Source organism: Anolis sagrei, chromosome 6 (genome assembly GCF_037176765.1).
Source record: "Anolis sagrei isolate rAnoSag1 chromosome 6, rAnoSag1.mat, whole genome shotgun sequence".
Lineage (NCBI taxonomy): Eukaryota > Metazoa > Chordata > Lepidosauria > Squamata > Dactyloidae > Anolis > Anolis sagrei.
Window position 1 is genome coordinate 105,574,752 of NC_090026.1, and position 21,738 is coordinate 105,596,489.

Genomic DNA, 21,738 nt, shown 5'->3' on the forward strand with positions numbered 1-21,738 from the left:
ATATTTTGAGGAACAATGCTCGAGACAAACACCCTGGTAACCCACCCATTACTCTAAGCTACTGCATTAAAAGACAACTGACAAAAAGCTATGTTCTTACTATTTGTGCCTTCCTGCTTTGAGAAACAATCTATGACAGAATAGTACAAACAATGATGCCTAATTTTAAGGAATTTCAGCTTGGATACAAATCATAGAATCATACAGTTGGAAGAGACCTCATGTGGCAACAAGTCCAACTCCCTGTCAAGAGGCAGGAAAATCACATTCAAAGCAGCCCCAACAGATGACCGTCCAGCCTCTGTTTAAAAGCCTCCAAAGAAGGAGCCTCCACCATACTCTGGGGCAAAGAGTTCCCCTGATGAACAACTCTCATAGTGAGGAAGGTCTTCCTAACATTCAAGTAGAATTTCCTTTCCTGTACTTTGAAGCCATTGTTCTGCATCCTAGTCCCCATTGCAGCAGAAAACAAGCCTGCACCCGTCTTCCTATGACTTCCCCTCAAATATTTATACATGGCTCTCATCATGTCTCCTCTCAGCCTTCTCTTCTTCAGGCTAAACATGCCCAGCTCTTTACGCCATTCCTCATAGGGCTTGTTCTCCAGACCCTTGATCATTTTAGTTATCCTCCTCTGGACACATTCCAGCTTGTAGGAGTGCCCGGTGGCGCAGTGGGTTAAATCCCTGTGCTGGCAGGACTGAAGACAGACAGGTCGCAGGTTCAAATCCGGGGAGAGGCGGATGAGCTCCCTCTATCAGCTCCAGCTACTCATGCGGGGACATGAGAGAAGCCTCCCAGAAGAATGATAAAAACATAAAATTATCTGGGCGTCCCCTGGGCAACGTCCTTGCAGATGGCCAATTCTCTCACACCAGAAGCAACTTGCAGTTTCTCAAGTCGCTCCTGACACAACAAATAAATAAATAAATAAATTCCAGCTTGTCAACGTTTCCTTTCAACTGCGGTACCCAGAATTGGACACAGTATCCCAGATGTGGTCTGACCAAGGCAGAATAGAGGAGTAGCATGACTTCTCTGGATCTAGACACTAGACTCCTATTCATGCAAGCCAAAATCCCATTGGCTTTTTTACCGTCGTATTTATTTCCAGCATTTCTATCCTGTCCTTCTCAACACTCGCGGGGGGGGGGGGGGGGGGAATGGGGACGGGGGACTCAGGATGGCTTATACTCAGCAACAATTCAATGCCACAACATACAGATAAATACAACAATATAACAACAATTTAAAACAACAGATAGAACTAGGTTCTTGTAGGTTTTTTCGGGCTATAGGACCATGTTCTAGAGGCATTTCTCCTGACGTTTCGCCTGCATCTATGGCAAGCATCCTCAGAGGTAGTGAGGTAGATAGAACGTAAAATTAAAAGCATATTAAAATAATTATTGTGAAACTATATAGCCATTCCAGTCCCATTCCACATCCAAAGTGCTGTTATGCCTTCTGTCCAAAAGCCTGACATTGTTGGCTCATGTTTAACTTGCTGTCCACAAGGACCCCAAGATCTTTTTCACATGTACTGCTGTTGAGCCAGACGTCCCCCATTCTGTATCTTTGCATTTCATTTTTTCTGCCTAAGTGGAATATCTTGCATTTGTCCCATCTCTCTAATCTATTAAGATCATTTTGAATTCTGGCCTTTCTTCTGGAGTATTGACTCTCCCTCCCAATTGGGTGTCGTTTGCAAACTTGATGATCATGCCTTCTAATGATTGTTCTATGAACACAAACCCACCTTTAGCTAAGCAAAAGAAACCAATTTTTCATTAGTAAAATGGACATTGATATGACTGGTTGAATAAGACGTATAAAAAGGAAATACGTAAATTCACTTAGTGCAATATGGATTGCAACTCTTGTCAAATACAAAGTCTGGCTCTAGTCTTGGCTAGCAGTTTTATTCACTAACTCACAAATATTTGCTAAAGGGGATTATATTCATAAGTTTCCACCAACAAAAATTGAAGGTGCAATTCGTTCATTATTTTGAAGGCATTACTAGACATCCTTATGGTTGAAGATGATATTTGTTTGTTTCTCATATGACTCTTCCCATGGATTGAGGGAGAGAACAACAGATCAAAATACAATTCATCGTATCAGTTAAATCACATAACATCAGTTTACGAGAGCATATGAAATGAATATATATCAAAGCAGTTGGTTCAAAATTTGTAATTTAAAAATCATCTGCATAGATGTGCAAGAAGATATTGGCTTTTAATGCTATTTTAAATTCAGCTGACAACCCCCTTCTGGCAGGTCATTTCAGTCTAGGGGTGGCTGAAGAAAAAGGTCTCTGGCTGCAAATTTTCCTCAGAGGACCTGAAAGTATGGGGTGGATTATATGGGAAGAAGCAATCCTGTGGGTCAGAGCTCTCAAAACTGTGAGTCACAACATGCCAGTGAGTAGGTGTGTTGCATGAAGGTAATGAGAAACCTCAGAGTGTATATGAGACAAGCAATACATCATGTTTTTTATATATATATATATATATATATATATATATGAGTATCTCCATAGTAAAGGTAAAGTTTGACATTAAGTCTACTCATGTCCAACTCTGGGTGGCGGTGGTCATCTTCATTTCTAAGCTAAAGAACTGGTATTGTCCACAGACGCCTCCAAGGTCATATGGCCGGCATGACTGCATGGAGCGCCATTAACTTCCCACCAAGGTGGTACCTATTGATCTACTCACATTTGCATGTTTTCAAACTGCTAGGTTGGCAGAAGCTGGGTCTAACATCAGGAGCTCACCCCACTTCCAGGATTTGAACTGTTAACCTTTTGTTCAGCAAGGCTAAGCACATTGAAATCAAAAGGCAGCAATGGAGAAACTTTTATGAAGGTTTGCATGATGTATTTTGTCTGCTGATAATCCCATTTACTGCTAAATTTCAGGGCATTGTCTGTAGATGCCTCCAAGGTCATGTGGCTGGCATGACTGCATGGAGCGCCTTTACCTTCCCGCCTAAGTGGTATCTATTGATCTAATCACACTTGCTTGTTTTGGAGCTGCTATGTTGACAGAAGCTGGGGCTAACAACGGGAGCTCGCCCTGTCCCGCGGATTCAAACCTCTGACTTTCCGGTCAACAAGTTCTGCAGCTTAGCAGTTTAACCCGCTGTGCCATCGCAGTCCCTTAATGTATCTCTATGCATTTCGTTATTACAATTTATATATGTGTCCACATCTCTTATAAGAAGTTGGTTTAACCTCTTGTTTGTTAAACTGAATTACTGTGTTGTGAAATGATGCATGTCTAAAAAGTGTGTTGCCAGCATGAAATGTTTGGAAAGCTCTCCTGCAGGTAATCTGAACTCAAATTATGTAGGGCTTTAAAGGTAACAAAGAGCACTTTGCACCTGCCCAGAAACTAATTGGCAGCCAGTGGAGAGATTTTATTGTTGCATTATCAAATTATTACTGGTGTTATCAAAAGCCATGCATTTCTGCAAATGTTCGTCATTTTCCCCTTAACAATGAAGGCATCTCACCTAGTTCAGGAGGCAGCACGGTAAGACGGTTCCCTTGAATATGGAGTTCTTTAAGCTGGGTGAGTTCACCAATCTCTTTGGGGAGTGATATAAGGTCATTATCCCGAAGACTGAGCTTTAAAACACAACAAAAAAAGGAAAGACAGAAATGCACATAACGTTATCAGAACCAATTCTATCAATACATATCTCACCTACAGTCTAGGGGAGACGGATTCTTTCTGCCACTTTATCCCACCCTAAACATTCAATTCACCCAATCTAACTACAAGTGTGTGCTGATTAACAATAGGCAATACCAGGTGTAGAAGCTTATTCCTCCAAAACCCCCACGACTTTGTGCAAATTGACTTGATTTCTACTCTTACAAGGGCTGCAAAAGGGAATTGATTCCCCCCTCCCCGCCTGAAGAATTTAGATAAATTACTTACTATCTGCAACTTTGTGAGCTTCCCAATATCTGGTGGCAGGATTTCAAAATCGTTGTCACTTAGATAGAGTGCACGCAGGGTGGCTGCAAATTAAACAGCAATATATAAACAGAGTGGCATACAACCCAACCGTTTGAGGCCTGATCAATAAAGTAGTGTCAGGTTTGATTAATAACCCTGACATGGTGAAAAGCCTTTGACATACCCAAGGCTCACAATAATAACAAGCAGGTCAAACCTAGATTTACTGGCTTATTGTAGTGTTGGGTCTGTTCAGGAAAACATCTATATCCAACAAGACTGACACAATTAACAATTCCTATGACATTACACCCGATCAGGGAGCAACACACAACTTCAATAGAAGCCTGCTGAACAGAAGCTAATACATTTATTACTTCCAGCTTCTAGTCATTATCTTATTTTGCATTTATAAGCCTCATGCACCCACATAGTGCGTCCGTGCACACCAGTGTTTCGCAATCTTCCTAATGCTGTGGCCCAATAATATCGTTCCTCATGTTGTGGTGACCCCCAACCATAAAAATTATTTTTGTTGCTACTTCATAACTGTAATTCTGCTACTGTTATGAATCATAGTGTAAATATCTGATATTGAGGATGTATTTTCATTCACTGGCACAAATACCCGATACACCCGAACTTGAATATTGATGGGGTTGGACAACTCCCATTTGGGAGTTGTAGTTGCTGGGATTTATAGTTAACCTACAATTAAAGAGCATTCTGAACTCCACCAACAATTGAATTGACCCAAACTTAGCACATAGAACTCCCGTGACCAACAGAAAATACTGGAAGGGTTTGGTGGGCATTGGCGTTGAGATTTGGAGTTGTAGTTCAGCTACATCCAGAGTGCACTGTGAGCATGCTAGGTACCATTATGTTCTGTAATGCATGCCTCCAACATGGTACCCCTTCAGAGAGATGCCATGTAGAGGAATAGGTAAGGAATGTAAAGGATTGCATACTTATTGCCAAGAGATACCTGGTGTAATCCTTGATAGGGGTCAGTACTTGAAGGCATAAGTATGTTTTAGCCCCCTGTGGTAGACTGAGGATTCATTTATATAATTAAATATCAAGTAAAACAGATCATGGCTTAATTGTCAGCATTTCTTTCCCCTACATGGTGCGACCTGTTTAACAGTCTTAGGGGACTGTAGCATGTGTTGAAGTGTTAGCTCAGTGCAACACTGAATAAAAATCAAGAATATATGACCAAAGCAGCAGCTTGTACAATGCCCCCGGCCATTCACTTACTCCTACCATTATCAGGTGACTGTAGATCAAAAGATACAGACTTCCAAGCTATGCAGAAATATTCAAGGTATAGGAGGCATATATTTCAGACATACTTTTTAGAGTTCAGCCTCTCCCAAATATATTTCACCTGTAGAAAGCAAAGCAACTTTTCAGGATGCTTTAATGTTTTTTTTCTTTTTTTTTCTTTTAAAAGCAAATCATTGCTTACTTAGATAGAAGAAGTTTCCAGGCAGGGAGTTTTCATTTAAGTTATTGTAAGTCAAATCCAGAACCTCCAGAGCTGGTAAGGAGCCAAATCCTCGTGGCAAGGAGTTCAGCCTGTTCATCCTAATAATAAAAGAATATTGTAAAATTAGTGTTATTTGGGATAACGGGGTAGTAATAAGTTCCTTCAAAATAAATATGGTCTATCCTGTTTTTCAGATTCACACAGGCTGCCCACTTGGCTGTGCTTTGCTTAGATGTTGCACGGCAAGACAAGTCAACCTCAAAAGAATCTAAAAAACAAAAAAACAAAAAAAAGGAAAACAGCAACAATACAAATAATGTAAGAATCCATCTGTATAAAATTCAAACAATGTATGTATGTATGTCTCACAATGGGTTTGAACTGTGATGTTGGAGGACAATTCTGAGAGTGCCTTGGATTGTGAGAAGATCCAACCTGTCCATGCCCCAGGAAATAAAGCCTGACTGCTCATTGGAGGGAAGGATAGTAGAGGCAAAGATGAAGTACTTTGGCCACATAATGAGAAGACAGGAAAGCTTGGAGAAGACAATAATGCTGGGGAAAATGGAAGGAAAAAGGAAGAGGGGCCAACCAAGGGCAAGATGGATGGATGGTATCCTTAAAGTGACTGGCTTGACCTTGAAGGAGCTGGGGGTGGTGATGGCCAACAGGGAGCTCTGGCATGGGCTGGTCCATGAGGTCACAAAGAGTCAGAAGTGACTGAATAAAAAAACAACAACAAACCCACAATGGTTGTTGCTATGTGAAGCGGCCCTCTGTGATATCACTGGATTGGTTGATGCTAGGTGAAGTGGCCCTCTGTAATGCCACTGGGAAAGCAAGGTGACATGTGTATGAGAAGAAGGAAGGAGAAAAATACGGGAAAGAAAGGAGATGGAGAAAGAAAACATATCCAAAGAAGTGTTTCCACTCCCTGATCATTGCAGGAGAATACCATCCCATGATGCTTGAGGTTCCTTTATTATGTGTAACATCATAAATGCACTAAGGTGGCATTAAGGAAGCAACATGGTGAGATAGGATGATAGCACTGCTCAGTGATGAAGATGTGTAGGAGAGAGGAAACAGCAGCTAACCGAATGAATATTCCATCTTTACTGATTGCCAAAGTTAAGGAGATCTGAAAAATATGCAGTTTTCATAACAGGCTTTATCTGTATGGTAGTGTTAGGAGAATTTATATGATTCACTCTAACCAATTTTACAGAGGTATTAACATTAAAATGAGAGGAAGATATACATGGGCTAAGATCCAAAGAACTGTGCAATTAGTTCTATATATCTTTTCAGCTTCTATTTGTTGAAAACCCATCCACCATGACACATGGCATCTTGGATTCCAGCCATGTTAAATTGCTCTGAATCTTTTGGACAGAATAAGAAATACACTTAGGGTGAGAATAAAGAAACAACATGATGTTTAAGCTCAGAGCTTTGAAAAGGTACATTTTTGGACTAAGAATCCCAGAATCCTACCATCAGTATTAACTAGGAGCTGGGGATTCTGTACGTCAGTGGTTCTCAACCATCCTAACACCACAACCCCTTCATACAGTTCCTCATGTTGTGGTGACCCCCAATCATAAAATTATTTTCGTTGCTACTTCATAACTGTAATTTTGCTACTGTTATTAATCGTAATGTAAATATCTGATATGCTCTGGGAAGCCCTGGCCCTTGATCGCTCCAGCTGGATGTCAGCTGTGACCAGCAGTGCTGCAGAATTTGAAGAGGCACGAATGGAGGGTGAAAGAGAGAAACGTGCCAAGAGGAAAGTGCGTCAAGCCAACCCCGACCGAGACTGCCTTCCACCTGGAAGCCAATGTCCTCACTGTGGAAGAAGATGCAGATCAAGAATAGGGCTCCACAGCCACCTACAGACTCACAAGAATTCTGATCCTGGAAGACTATCCTACTCGGCCAACGAGGGATCGCCTAAGTAAGTAAGTAAGTAAGATCTGATATGCAGGCTATATTTTCATTCACTGGACCAAGTTTGGCACAAATACCAGATACACCCAAATACTGGTAGGCTTGGGAGGGTATTGATTTTGTCATTTAGGAGTTGTAGTTGCTGGGATTTATAGTTCACCTTCAATCAAAGAGCATTCTGAACTCCACCCATGATGGAATTGAACCAGACTTGGCCCACAGAATTCCCCTGACCAATAGAAAATACTAGAAGGGTTTGGTGGGCATTGGCCTTGAGTTTTGGACTTGTAGTTCACCTACATCCACAGACCACTGTGGATTCAAACAATGATGGATCTGGACCAAACTTGGCATAAATACTCAATATGCTCAAATGTGAACACAGGTCGAGCTTGGGAGAAATAGACTTGATATTTGGGAGTTGTAGTTGCTGGGATTTATAGTTCAGCTACAATAAAAGAGCATTCTGAACCCCACCAATGAGATAATTGGGCCAAACTTCCCACACAGAACCCTCATGAACAACAGAAAATACTGTGTTTTCAGATGGTCTTTGGCAACCCCTCATGACCCCTCCCAGGGGTCCCAACCCCGAGGTTGAGAAACACTGCTGTACATGGTACTTTACAAACATAATTTTGGATTTGCATTTTGTCTGTAAGCAGAATGAATGTACCTCTCCACCACTTACTCATTGAATGATACTAGAAAACCAATATACAACCCTCCAAAATGTACCAATAGTCCAGCCTCCTTCAAGTATGGAGGGGATATATAATGTAGTAATTCACACTGCCATTCTTGTTGTCCTATATAAGGGCTCCATTCTTTCTGTAAGGATCGTATCTACAACAGCTGTGAATGCAAAACAAGATGAATATTTGAGCACAAATGAATGGAAAGCAGGCAAAGCTGAAATATTATTTGCTGCCGTGCCACTACGCTGATGTTCAAATTTAAAGAATCAGAAAACGGTATGGGAAAAGGGCAAAACAATAGGGAGGAAAACTCAAATACTTAATTTCTGTTCTATTTCCTTTTTTTTTTTTTTTTTTTTTGTAATGGTAGCACATACTTCCAAAACACCTCTGGAAGACACTGGCTTGAGGCAAGGCTGCAAGAGCAAATTTGTAGTGTTATGACAGATAATATACTTCTGCTTTCACGCCAGCACAAAAGGTCAGAGGCTCCGCCACTTGTGAAAAATGGGCTTTCCCCCCTGTTTCTGAATTTATTTGAGGAATGAGAGAGAACATGACTGACCAGTAGAGAAGCATTCTTGAACAAACAAAGGAAAGCAGAGTTTGTAGAAAGCTACCTTTTAAGGTCAGAGCTTGCAGCATCCTCCAGCCCACCAGGACTGTTGTGGGGCCTTCAGGATTTAAACTCTGCTAGAAAACTAAGGATTTTTTCAGGGGTTCTCCAGAAAGCATATACAACAAGCCAGAACTGTTACACACCCAAGGTTCAAGTGTTTCAGCTTCTGCAGGCTGCTGATCTGAGTTGGTAGCTCTTCAATTTGATTGTTGAAAAAGTTAAGTACTTCTAAATTCCTCAGGTCTGCAACATTTGGAGGCACAGCTGTAAAGAGAAAGGCGATACTCTCACAAACAAGTTAAGGGTACACAAAGCATAGCACATGGATTTTTGGGGACTACGAAGGTCTACAAAAGGAATTAGAAATTGTTAGGGTATTTTTTGTGTCAGGAGCAATTTGAGAAACTGCAAGTCGCTTCTGATGTGTGAGAATTGGCCATCTGCAAGGATGTTGCCCAGGGAATGTCTGGATGTTTGATATTTCACCATACTTGTGGAAGGCTTCTCTCACATCCCCGCATTGGGAGCTTAACCTACTCTTCCCAGATTTGAACCTCTGACCTATTGGTCAGCAGTCCTGCCGGCACAAGGGTAGAAAGGCAAATTAAATAATAGTTTAAAATGTTAATGGTTAAAAATACAGCACACCTCTTACTGGAAAACTAGCATGGAGTAATCGACTACAGCTCTAGAGACCAGGATTTGAAAAATCCATAGAAACCCATAGGGTGGTTTTGAGCAAGGCACATTCTTTTAGCCTCAGAAGAAAGCAAAACATAACTCTTTCTGAACAAATTCTGCCAAGAAAACCCTGTGACAGATTTGGGACCACCATAAGCTAGAAACAACTTGAAAGCACATAACAACATCTCTTATTGACAGACCCCAACAAATAGTGGCTTCTAACAATCCGCTGCCTGGATTTATCCTTGACCTGGAAAAACAATTCTTGTGCTTTGATGTAACAAAAGGCTAGATCCAGTTGTGAGTTCCAACTAGAGGAAACCCATTAAATCAATAAAGCTTATGTAAGTGTTTACTTACTATGTTTCCACTTATGCTGTTGATCTAGTGCAGTTGGAACTAACGATTGGTTAGGCTTATGTCTACATCAGTGGTTCCCAACCTTTGGTTCTCTGCGTGTTTTGGACTTTAGTTCATACAATTCCTAATAGCTAGTAAGCTGGCTGGGATTCCTGGGAGTTGAAGTCTAAAACAACTGGAGGAACAAAAGTTGGGAACTACTGGTCTACATATACAGGTATTCATGTATCAGAACCCCTTTTGGATCCAAAATCTGTGGATGCTCAACTCCCACTATACACAGTGGTGTTCCTTATATAAAATGGCAAAATCAAGATTTCCTTTCTGAATATTTTTCAGCTGTGGACCCAGAGGGTCAATTCTACTTGCAAAGTGGTGTAAGGAATCTGGTATCAAGCAACACAACAGAGTGGTCAGAAAAGTGAGTCAGTGCTAAGCGACAGGAAATACTGGGCCTTCATCCTGTTGAACCCTTGGATAACCCCCAAACCTTTACCAGTTGTGCCACCTCTATATGCCAGATGACAAGCATGATCACTGTAGTTACGCAAATGTTCTTAAAAGTTCAATCCAGGGAGCTGTAACACATTTGTGTGTGAGTTGACAGGTTGTGTGTATGTGAAATGCATATGTAGCCATGTCAAATAACTGTAGAGTTCAACAGAAGTGGACACAGTACTCCAGGACGCGTCTAACTAAAGTCCTAAATGCCTGGAGATATCTCCACCGCAGAACAACTCTGACTTTCAAGAACCTTTTCCTAATATTTATCTAGAATTCTCTTCCTTGTGATTTGAAGTTACTGGTTTGTAGCTTATACTCTGGAGCAACAGAAAACAAGGTTTCTCCAGGTTCCATGCAACAGTTCCTCGTATATTTGAAGGTGGCTTTCATATCACCTCTGTTCTCCAGACTAAACATACCCAGCTCACTCAATCATTCTTCATAGGATTTAGTTTCCAGGGCTTTTACCATCTGGTTCAGATGTTGAAGGGGGAATAAGGGGGGTTTGGAGAGATAGTCTTGGATTAATAATGCCACCAAATCCCCTGTAGAAGCATTTAAAGGGTCTTTCTACATGGTCTAGGGACTCAAAGTGTCTTTGGCTGGTTGAGGAGCCCATTAGGAGCTGGAAACATATATGACCTGTGGACCACACATTCCCCACTGGAATCCAGTTTTGCATTGCTGGATGACTACCTGGCTTTGAGTCTTACTCAGCTGTCACCTAGAAGCAGCTGCCTGCTTTATCAGGCCACCTGAACTGTTTTCATGCCAGCTGGCTGATTTGTAGAACTAATGCTTTTCCCCTTGTGTTTTCACTTTCAGACAGAGTGACTCTATAGGACAGAACTGCTTTGCACTGTTGTCTAAGTAATTCAATGTTATAATAATGTAAGATTTAAATTCATAGTTATTTGAATTTCACCGAGGTTAAGTACATTGAGAGTGTAATATTTGGCAGACATTTTCAATAATCATTTAATTTTAAAATAGTACATGATAGTCAAATTATGCTCAACTATAAATAATAAACTGCTAAAAGGAACCAATTTTGATTCACATCCCAGAAGGAAAGGGCTATTACCAATATAAGCAAAAAAAAAAGTTACATCAGATTAGCAACAGATCAATGTGTGCCTATTTTCAATGAATACAAAAAAAGCCTGCCTGCATGATATGAATGCTACTATTTCGATAAAGATTAAGAAACAGTATGGGTTTAATTTTCTCTTTTAGTTGCTCCAGCAAAATCTAAGCAAGCAAATAATATTCATGTGTTGTGAGCTGCATATATTCAAGCTTTTGACTGTATTGTCACCGCAGGAAACAGCACTATCTTTTAACTTGATCCCTAAGCCACTTAAAACCAAATCCCTAAAATGTATGCTCATTTAGTGATGTTGAAATATTTAGGAATAATTGGTTTGTAGCCTTTATTTCAATTGAGTGAGATCATAAATCAAATCGCCTAACAGCATTGTAGATTAAGCAACTGCATATTTAAAGTTTCGGCAGTAAATACAGTTGGATAATTTCTGAAGCTGGCCTTTGAGAGAAGATACCTTCTAGCGTAAGAGTGGATCTCTTCCAATGCCTTTAAACCACATGGGCAAAATATATAGTAGAATACAAGTACAACCAGTCCTTTACATTTGTAGGGGGTTGAGGGCACACAATCTCTGTGAAAGTGGGGCATGGGGAAAACAATATAAACTTGCTTTTTAAAAAAGAAAACCCTGAGAAATCACTTCTCTGGGCATGTATAGGTTTTTAGTGCAATTTTATGGTTAATGTCCAGTGAAAGTTGACTATATAATCACACTGGAGGACCAACGTATTCCTAGAGAGTGTGGGATAGTGATAGAGGCAGTGCCAAATGCAGTAATCTGCGAATAATAAAATCTGCAAATATTCAATGTATTGTCGAAGGCTTTCATGGCCGGAATCACTGGGTTGTTGTAGGTTTTTTTGGGCTATATGGCCATGGTCTAGAGGTATTCTCTCCTGACGTTTCGCCTGCATCTATGGCAAGCATCCTCAGAGGCAAGCATCCTCATTACCTCATAAAGGCCAGGATCCAATTATTTCCTTAGTAAACATGAAACTGGGAAGTCAGCATTTCCTCCCCACTATGGCCTTTGTGCCCTGTAAACTAGTGGTAGGGTAGTGTAGAAAAGACTGAAAAGCCACAACATGAGTTGCAGAACTGAAAAATCACTGCATAAAATGTTTGGATTAAGTTAGAAAATATTCCATTTATGGCAGTGGTTCCCAACCTTTTTTTTGAACAGGGACCACTTTGACCAGGTACTACTCTCCAACATTAGTACCAAAAGGGTTACAAACCAGATTTTGGTCAACTTTAGATTTGGTTTGGGATGATTCAGAAAATTGCACTGGATAGACCACATCAGCTCTAGTTTCCGATACTGAACATATGCCATGGTCAGCAACAGGGAAGTAGTGGCAGGTGGTGTGAAAGGAGCGGTAATAAATAAAATAAAATAAAATAAAGAGGAAGAAGGTTCACGGACCAGATTTTCATCCTTGAAGGCCACTAGTGGTCCACGGCCCACAGGTTAAGAACCACTGATTTATGGGATGAAAGCAATTAGCAAACATTGCAACCAAAGTACAGTTATTCCTCCATGCTGAGGTTTTAACTTTTGCAGATTTGATTATTCATGGATTTGATTAAAAATATTCTTTCTCAGAATTTCTAGGTCCTCCAGTGTGACCCTAAGGTCAAATTTCTCCAGTCATGCTGAATGACCTAGACATTTTTTGAAGAAACATATCACTAGGAATATCTAGGACTTCTAATGCAATTCTATGGTCAACTTCCATAGGTTTTGTGTTAAGAGACCTAGAAATTCCTAGGGAGGTGTTCCCTAAGATTAAAAATAATAGCAATTTCTGAACCTGTGCTTGTTCTTTCTCACAGAAGTCCTGTGCTCCTAACCGCAGTAAATGCGGAGGCTGACTGCAAAATCTACTGCAACTAGAGATGAAAACACACTGATTCAGAGTTTTTAAAAAGTATATCATACGCCCACTCCCCAAAATGTATTGTTTGCCAAAAATTTAGAAAGATGTGATTTCAGAATGAGGAATAAATTAAGATAAAGGCATAAACCCAATTACTAATTCCAACCAGACAGGATTCACTGCAGCAGTGGATAGCCACTCTCACCACCTATCTACCTTTCCGCCAATCCTAGGATTCAAGGCAGCTTAAAAAGTTAAAATGGTACAGTTAAAAGTTCAAAATTAAAATGTAATTGAAATATCAATAGCATGTCCATTAAAGAAAAAGAAAAACAACAAAGCTACAACACATCATCACAAGTCCTTTCCCCAATGAGCAATCAAGTCTCCAAAGGCCTGCCAATACTAAAAGGTCTTCACTTGCTTATGGAAGGATATCAAAGAGGGGTATCCTCTTCAGGAACAGAGTGTAAATGTTGATTTGCCATTCTAACTGCAATGAGTAATTGGATTTCAGCCAGAATCTCTTTATATATTACTGCTTGGCCTTTTGTTCCCCCTAAATGATTTCGAAGCAAACGTAAGACTTTTCCTAGAAAAGAACTTTTAAATGTTACTGAACATCTTTAGATCCAGGAATGCAGCCTGGGATTCTGCCAAACATATTCCTCCACAACATGATGTGCAAGGTCTTGCGAAGACCGCATTTTCTAACCCCCCCCCCCCCGGCTTGAAATTTTCAAGAAATTGTACATCTCCGACAGCAACACACAATTGCATCCAGTCTAAATAATTTTGCATCAACTAGAAATACTCGTACATTTGTTTAGATTAGGATTTTCCACTCAATGTGCTCTCTTTTTGGCCTTCAGAAATAAACCCAGTACTCCAGCATTCGTAGGACACAATTAAAGCAAGGCTAAAGGTTAAGGTTTCCCCTGACATTAAGTCTAGTTGTGTCCAACTCTAGGGGTTGGTGCTCATCTCCATTTCTAAGCTGAAGAGCCACGTTGTCCGTAGACACCTCCAAGGTCACGTGGCCAGCATGACTGCATGGAGCGCTGTTCCCACAGAAGCAGTTCCTATTAATCTACTCACATTTGCATGTTTTCAAACTGCTAGGTTGGCAGAAGTTGGGCCTAACAATGGAAGCTCACCCCTCTCCCCAGATTCGAACTGTCAACCTTTCGGTTAGCAAGGCTAAGCACATTTAAATCCAAAGGCAGTAATGAGAAACTTTTAGGAAGGTTTATGATGCATTTTGTTTGCTGATAATCCCTTCTACTGCTTAACAGGGCATGCAAGGCATCCAGGTACTTTCTGAACAATTTCGTAAGAGGTTGTTGTGAGTTTTCTGGACTGTATTGCCATGTTCCAGAAACATTATCTCCTAATGTTTCGCCTGCATCTATGGAAGGCATCCTCAGAAGTTGTGAGGTTTGTTGGAAACTAGGAAGATGGCGTTTATATATCTGTGAAATGTCCAGGGTGGGAAATATATAAACCCAACCATCCTAGTTTCCAACAGACCCCACAACCTCTGAGGAGGCCTGCCATAGATGCAGGTAAAATGCCAGGAGAGAATGCTTCTGGAACATAGCCATGCAGCCCGGAAAACACACAGAAACCCTGTGATTCTGGCCATGAAAGCCTTCAACAATACATTAAATTATGGAAGACAAGCAAAAGAACTTGAGAAATTTCCCTGCAACCCAAGAACAACACAGGCAAGCAGGCTACAACCTTTCTGGAAGTTACACTCCCTAATGTAATTAAACTCATTCTGCAGGTATTGGCCTTTTTGACAGGATGAGGGATTATTTTACTCTCCTCACTAAATCAGTCCAATTTAAAAGGACAAATTATTGTAAATGTGAATTAAGGCTGGGTTATGCAGACTCGGGATGCATTCGCTGAACTGGATGCTCCCTTTCAATCCACTCTGCAGGATAATAAAAGCTTTGGGTCACAGTCTGCACCAGTTTAATTGCAAATAAAGTTGGAAAATTCTGTTTCTCCTGAATGCGTAGGGACATCGCATTAAAATGCACTGTGGAAGGATGTTTGGTATCATATTGGAATCTGCTAAACCCCTTGTCTAAGGCCCCTTCCACACAGCTGTCTAAAATGTACATTGTTCTGAATTATATGACAGTGTGGACTCAGATAAACCAGTTCAAATAAGATATTGTGGATTATCTGCCTTGATATTCTGGGTTATATGCCTGTGCTGAAGGGCCCTTTCATGCATTTCTGGCAAATAAATATTTTTGTGTTACATAAAAAAATCCATACATACTTATTTACATACACAACCTTCACTGAACATATCCAAGTGGCTCTGAGCACCAATGAATAAGAGCTGCTTTTAACATTGTCATTGTGTACTTCTAAAGCATTGAAAAATGGGTAGCCAGAGAAGCCCACAATTATAACATGATGAAAATGCACAACTGGCAAAGCTCTACTCGATAAAGGTCAAGAGTCACTTCATGGAGAATATCCATATGAGAACTACGCTTAGGTAGTTAAGCTCTTAACAAGAAACCCCCAAATACATTTGAATGCTCATTCCTCCAGAACAGATACTTTGCTTAGGAGCAAATGCATTGCTGTGGACCAATGAGAGATACTTTTGGGATCACCATCGCATTTCTTTAAGTTCGTCTTTGAAGTTAGGAATTTGTTTACATTCCTAACTTCAAAGGGGAAATTAAAGAAATGTACCTTTTTATACTATGGGCTGATACCCAGCTCTCTCTCTTGTCATCTCAATCCAAAGCATAGTAGATTCAGTATATTGAGGTCCAGTACGGATAACACAGTAGCTAATGATGTATCGAAGCGATGGTCCTCCGCCACCAACTCCAGCTGGACCGGCCACTTTGTCCGGATGCCCGACCACCGTCTCCCAAAGCAGTTGCTCTACTCCAAACTCAAGAACGGAAAACGGAATGTTGGTGGACAGGAAAAGAGATTTAAAGATGGGCTCAAAGCCAACTTTAAAAACTCTGGCATAGACACTGAGAACTGGGAAGCCCTGGCTCTTGACCACTCCAGCTGGAGGTCAGCTGTGACCAGCAGTGCTGCAGAATTTGAAGAGGCATGAATGGAGGGCGAAAGGGAGAAGCGTGCCAGGAGGAAGGCACGTCAAGCCAACCCCGACTGAGACCGCCTTCCACCTGGAAACCAATGCCCTCACTGCGGAAGAAGATGCAGAGCAAGAATAGAGCTTCACAGACACATACGGACCCACAAGAACACTGGAAGACAATCCTCCTCAGAAAACGAGGGATCGCCTAAGTAAGTAAGTAAGTAGGTAATGATGTGCAACTGGGAGCCTCCGGTGGTGCAGTGGGTTAAACCCTTGTGCCAGTAGGACTGCAGACTGACAGGTCAGCAGTTCAAATCTGGGGAGAACAGGTTGAGCTCCCTCTGTCAGCTCCAGCTCCCCATACGGGGACATGAGAGAAGCCTCCCCACAAGGATGGTAAAACATCAAACATCAAACATCCTTACAGATGGCCAATTCTCTCACACCAGAAGCAACTTGCAGTTTCTCAAGTCACTCCTGACACACACACACACACACACAAAATGACGAGCAACTTAAAACTCAGTTTAACCAAGACAGAAGTTTTAGTAGCTTTTAAGAACCATAGGCAAATATGATGTTTGAGGGACCTATTTTGTTTTTAATAAGACCTCAAGAACCACTGAGCTAAGTGATTTGTGTTGAGAACCAGAAATGAGCTAAAGTCACAGTCCCTCCACACAAAAGTTGACACTTCGGCCTACCTCTACCAATCTTCATTCTGAAACTTTTCAAATTACATGGGTCAAATAATGGTGTTTCAGCTATTGCTTCAAAAGTGAGACTCTGCATTCCATGTCAATTCATTGCACATCTCTCAGAGAACCAGGAAGAAATCTAGATGCAACTTCTCTCCACTATGATCTACAAGATGTAGTTCAGGAAATATGGATCAGAAAGCATGTTTAGAGAAGTTTGCTCTTGGCAAAATGTATGGTTTTCATGTTCCAGTTCAATCATGAACATTGTCCTTTTCTTGTGGCAACACCTTTATGATTAATGAGCTTTTGTGGATATAAATCCACTTCTTCAGATGCAGCACTGAGTGGAATTAAAACCTCAGTCATAAAGTATATTTACACAGTTGTGGGAGTGGGATTGAATGTAGTAGGATCCAAGAAGATGTAGATGGTGTCTTGTGCTGTAAATTTTCAAAGGACTGAGTGAGGTGATACAGTTTTTTCAGGTTTTAACAGAGGGTAGTTAGTTTTGGATCCATCTACACCGCTATGTAATCCAGTTTCTGAATGTAGAGTTATTGCATTAAACTGAATTATACAGCAGTCTAGACTCAAAGCAGTTAATTGCATTCTGAAACTGGATTATATGGCCGTGTAGATCCAGCCATTGGTGTGTAATCTGTGAAATCTCATGGTATAATACAAACCAATCAATCTTAAAGGTACAGCTACATTTTTCTCTCCCTCCCTTTCCCTCCTTTTAAGTGACTAATATATCTTTGAAAATTACCATGCTTTACATATGTAAGATCTTGTTTTTGTGAATACCAACTGAATGTGAACATCTGTGCCTTTGTGCAACTGTGAACAGTTCCAAAAAAACTTGCACATAAAGACTATACCAATGTATAGACTGCACAGTTTCATTAGTTTGAGGAAATGCCTGTTGGATTATGGACAGGATCTGTTCACTGCAAATGAAAGCTTCATGAATTTCTGTTAAATACGTGAAAAGAACCAGCATGATGAAGTTTTTTAAAATACAAACTCAGAAAACTGTACAGAGTTAGCCATTACTAAAAATAATGAGTAAAGCTTGAAGCAAACAGGCCGGTAGAAGAAGATTAAATATTGTGATGCTACATTTCCTGAGAAAGTGATAGGATTCACTGAAAATTGTTGCACAGGAAGAGAGTTGAATGACAAAGTAACTTTTAGGGTTATGGTATATATAAAAGTAAAGAAATAGTCATTAGATTTTCCTCATTATGGTGGAACAAAACACAACTATAGATATACAGAGCCAACGTCCATGACTATATACCTCTGGAGTATTTATGTAGACACCTACATAAAAACTCCAACCACCATCCAAGTTAAAAGAAAAGAAAAGAAGAAGCACAATTAAAGCCCTGACAGACCAAGCAAAACGAATCTGTGAACCCCACTACCTCCAAGGTGAACCAAACCACCTAAACTGGGCTCTACAGGCCAATGGATACTTCACCACAGACATCAAAAGAGCTGCAAGACCAAGAACAAGCCATGAGAGTAAAGACAAAGATGCACCATACATTAAGGGAACCACTGACCGCAGAGGGAAACTGATGAAGAACCACAACATTCAAACTATAAGAAAATCCAGCAAATGCTATGTTCAGCAAAGGACAAGAGGGATCCTCTCACCTCTGCAGAAATTTACTGTACACCATTCACCTATGGACAAATGTACATAGGTACCCCACCAAACCCGAATCAAGGAACATGAAAGGCACTGCAGGCTACTTAAACCAGAGAAGTCAGCCATAGCAGAGCACTTAATGAACCAACCTGGACACATCATATTATTTGAGAACACAGAAATGCTGGACCACTCTCACAACCACCATGTCAGACTACACAGAGAAGGCATTGAAATCCAGAAGCATGTGAACAATTTCAACAGAAAGGAGGAAACCATGAAAATGAACAAAATCTGGCTACTAGTATTTTAAAAACTCTAAAATCAGGACATTAAATAAAGTACAACACTCAAAAACAGGGGAATTCCTGACAAGGGACAATCAGGGCCAGCTAATCACCCCCCAATGAAGGATTCAAGGCAGGAAGCAGCCAAGCCTTGAAGCTGCAAGACTATTCTTTGCTAATCAAGGTGATCAATTACAACATTCACACTTGCTTGAAACATACAAAAGTTCTTTCTCCCACCCTGGACTTTCCACAGATATATAATCCCCACTTGCCTTGTTTCCAACAAACCTCACAACCTCTGAGGATGCCATAGATGTGGGTTTGGTCATGTCAGGAGTGATCTGAGAAACTGCAAATCGCTTCTGGTGTGAGAGAATTGGCCATCTGCAAGGATGTTGCCCAGGGGACGCCCGGATGATTTGATGTTTTTATCATCCTTATGGGAGGCTTCTCTCATGTCCCCACATGAGGAGCTTGAGCTGATAGAGGAAGCTCATCCGCCTCTCCCCGGATTCGAACCTGTGACCTGTCGGTCTTCAGTCCTGCCGCATAGGGGTTTAACCCACTGCACCACCGGGGGCTCCGGTGGGTGATGTGGGTGAAACGTCAGGTTGAAACGTCAGGAGAGAATGCTTCTGGAATATGGCCACACAACCTGGAAAACTCACAGCAATACCTGTTGATTGGTTGTCTACTTTCCTTCATCATGAAACTAGATGAAATAAGATGGAATTTGACTATTTTTGATAAGGACACTTTCATTCAGTCACTTATACCGTTTTCAGTGTCGTCAGCTGTTATGTGTCTCTTTTTAGAGAAAAAAAACATGATGATAATGATTGCTACCCAGAGTTTTATTTGCTTAGCTTCAATGAAGTCTCCTCGTCACATGTCTTGGGCCAGTTTCTGGAACCAGTTTAGAGTACTTCAGCAAAAAATGGTTACTGATTCAACAAGAAACATTGTACATAGATTAACCTGGACTCTCAAAATGAAATCCATAATAAAGCCTTTCCCAGTTCTTGGTTTACATACCAAGGCAGGATGATTTTTTTTTCTTTTCCTGAGAAGATTATATATTTGCTAAATCCCTTCAACATGTAGACTGACTTAAAATATGGTTATTGATTTTATACTAAGCTTCAGGAAAAAGGATCCCCTTTTTAGTTTCACAAATGAAAGACGTTTTGACACATGTATTGTGCAAAGAGATTGCCAGCCTCTATTCTCATACAACATAGAATGGATTGGATAGCAAGTTGAATAGGCTTAACCATTTAAGCATTTAACTCACATGCGTTCACAAAATGGATTAAGTCTACTAACACTTTGCACCATTATTGTAAGCCATCAAATTACATGGGCATAATATTAATATTTGAAACCTATCCAACCTAGGACTGGCAATAGCTGCTTTCAAGCCCATCTATATCAGGCAAAGTGGGAACTGTGGGATCAATCCCGACAAGACAGAGGTCCTCCTGGTCGATCGCAAACCAGACCGGGGTATAGGGTGGCAACCTGTGTTGGATGGGGTTACACTCCCCCTGAAGCCACAGGTCCGCAGCTTGGGAGTCCTCCTGGACTCATCGCTCACGCTTGAGGCTCAGGCGTCGGCGGTGGCCGGGAGGGCTTTTGCACAACTGAGACTTGTGCGCCAGCTGCGCCCGTACCTCGCGAAGGCTGATCTGGCCGGGGTGGTCCATGCCTTAGTCACCTCTAGACTGGATTACTGCAATGCGCTCTACGTGGGGCTGCCCTTGAAAACAGCTCGGAAATTCCAATTGGTCCAACGGGCAGCAGCCAGGATGCTAACAGGGGCCCATTACAGAGAGAGGTCAACCCTTCTGTTTAAGGAGCTCCACTGGCTGCCGTTTATTTTCCGAGCCCAATTTAAGGTGCAGGTGCTTACAAAGCCCTGAACGGTTTGGGACCACCCTACCTGCGAGACCGCATCACAGTCTACGAACCCACATGCTCACTCCGGTCATCAGGAGAGGCCCTGCTCGTGATCCCGCCCGTGTCGCAGGCGCGTTTGGTGGGGACACAGGACAGGGCCTTCTCTGTGGTGGCTCCCCACCTCTGGAATGCCCTCCCGAAAGATCTCAGACAGGCCCCTACCTTGGCGGTTTTCAGAAAGAACCTGAAAACCTGGCTGTTCCAATGTGCCTTCTCAGATTAGGAACCCTACCACCAAAGCCCAGAAGCACTTTAGTAGAGTTAAGATCACCCTCACCGCACACTGGACTTATATTTTAACCCCATATCCCTCCGACACTTCAGCACTTTTAATCCTGTACCCTATTCCAGGCCGCCTCAGTTTTTAATGATGTCCTGTTGTATTGCTGCTGCTGTTGTTTTCTGCTTTAACTGTTTTATTTGCTATGTATTGTACTGTTGTATTGTGTTGGGCTCCGGCCTGCTGTAAGCCGCATCGAATCCCTTGGGAGATGCTAGCGGGGTACAAATAAAGTAATAATAATAATAATAATAATAATAATAATAATAATAATAATAATATAACTGTAGTTTTACAAGGTATTCTGCCTTCTTTGCCAAAGAGTGCTGGAACCTCACCAAATGACAACTCCAAGGATTCCATAACATTAAGTCATGGTCATTAAAGTGATATCGAACTTTGTTAATATAACACTGTACATGCATCCTAAGATAGGCTGCCATAGCATGTTCCTTCAGACTGAAAATAGAAATCTG

The 21,738-nt window shown here is 41.2% G+C and overlaps 1 protein-coding gene across 1 annotated transcript in view; it reads right to left on the reverse strand.

Moving 5' to 3' along the window:
* The window catches only part of RSU1 (Ras suppressor protein 1), a 102,157-nt gene that overhangs the window by 61,746 nt on the left and 18,673 nt on the right, over positions 1–21,738 (reverse strand). The window contains exons 4-7 of the mRNA XM_060782339.2: positions 8,886–9,006; positions 5,452–5,570; positions 3,957–4,039; positions 3,526–3,640 (exon numbers count right to left, since the gene is read on the reverse strand). Of these exons, the coding sequence (XP_060638322.1) occupies positions 3,526–3,640; positions 3,957–4,039; positions 5,452–5,570; positions 8,886–9,006 (438 nt within the window). The remainder of the gene's footprint in view (positions 1–3,525; positions 3,641–3,956; positions 4,040–5,451; positions 5,571–8,885; positions 9,007–21,738) is intronic.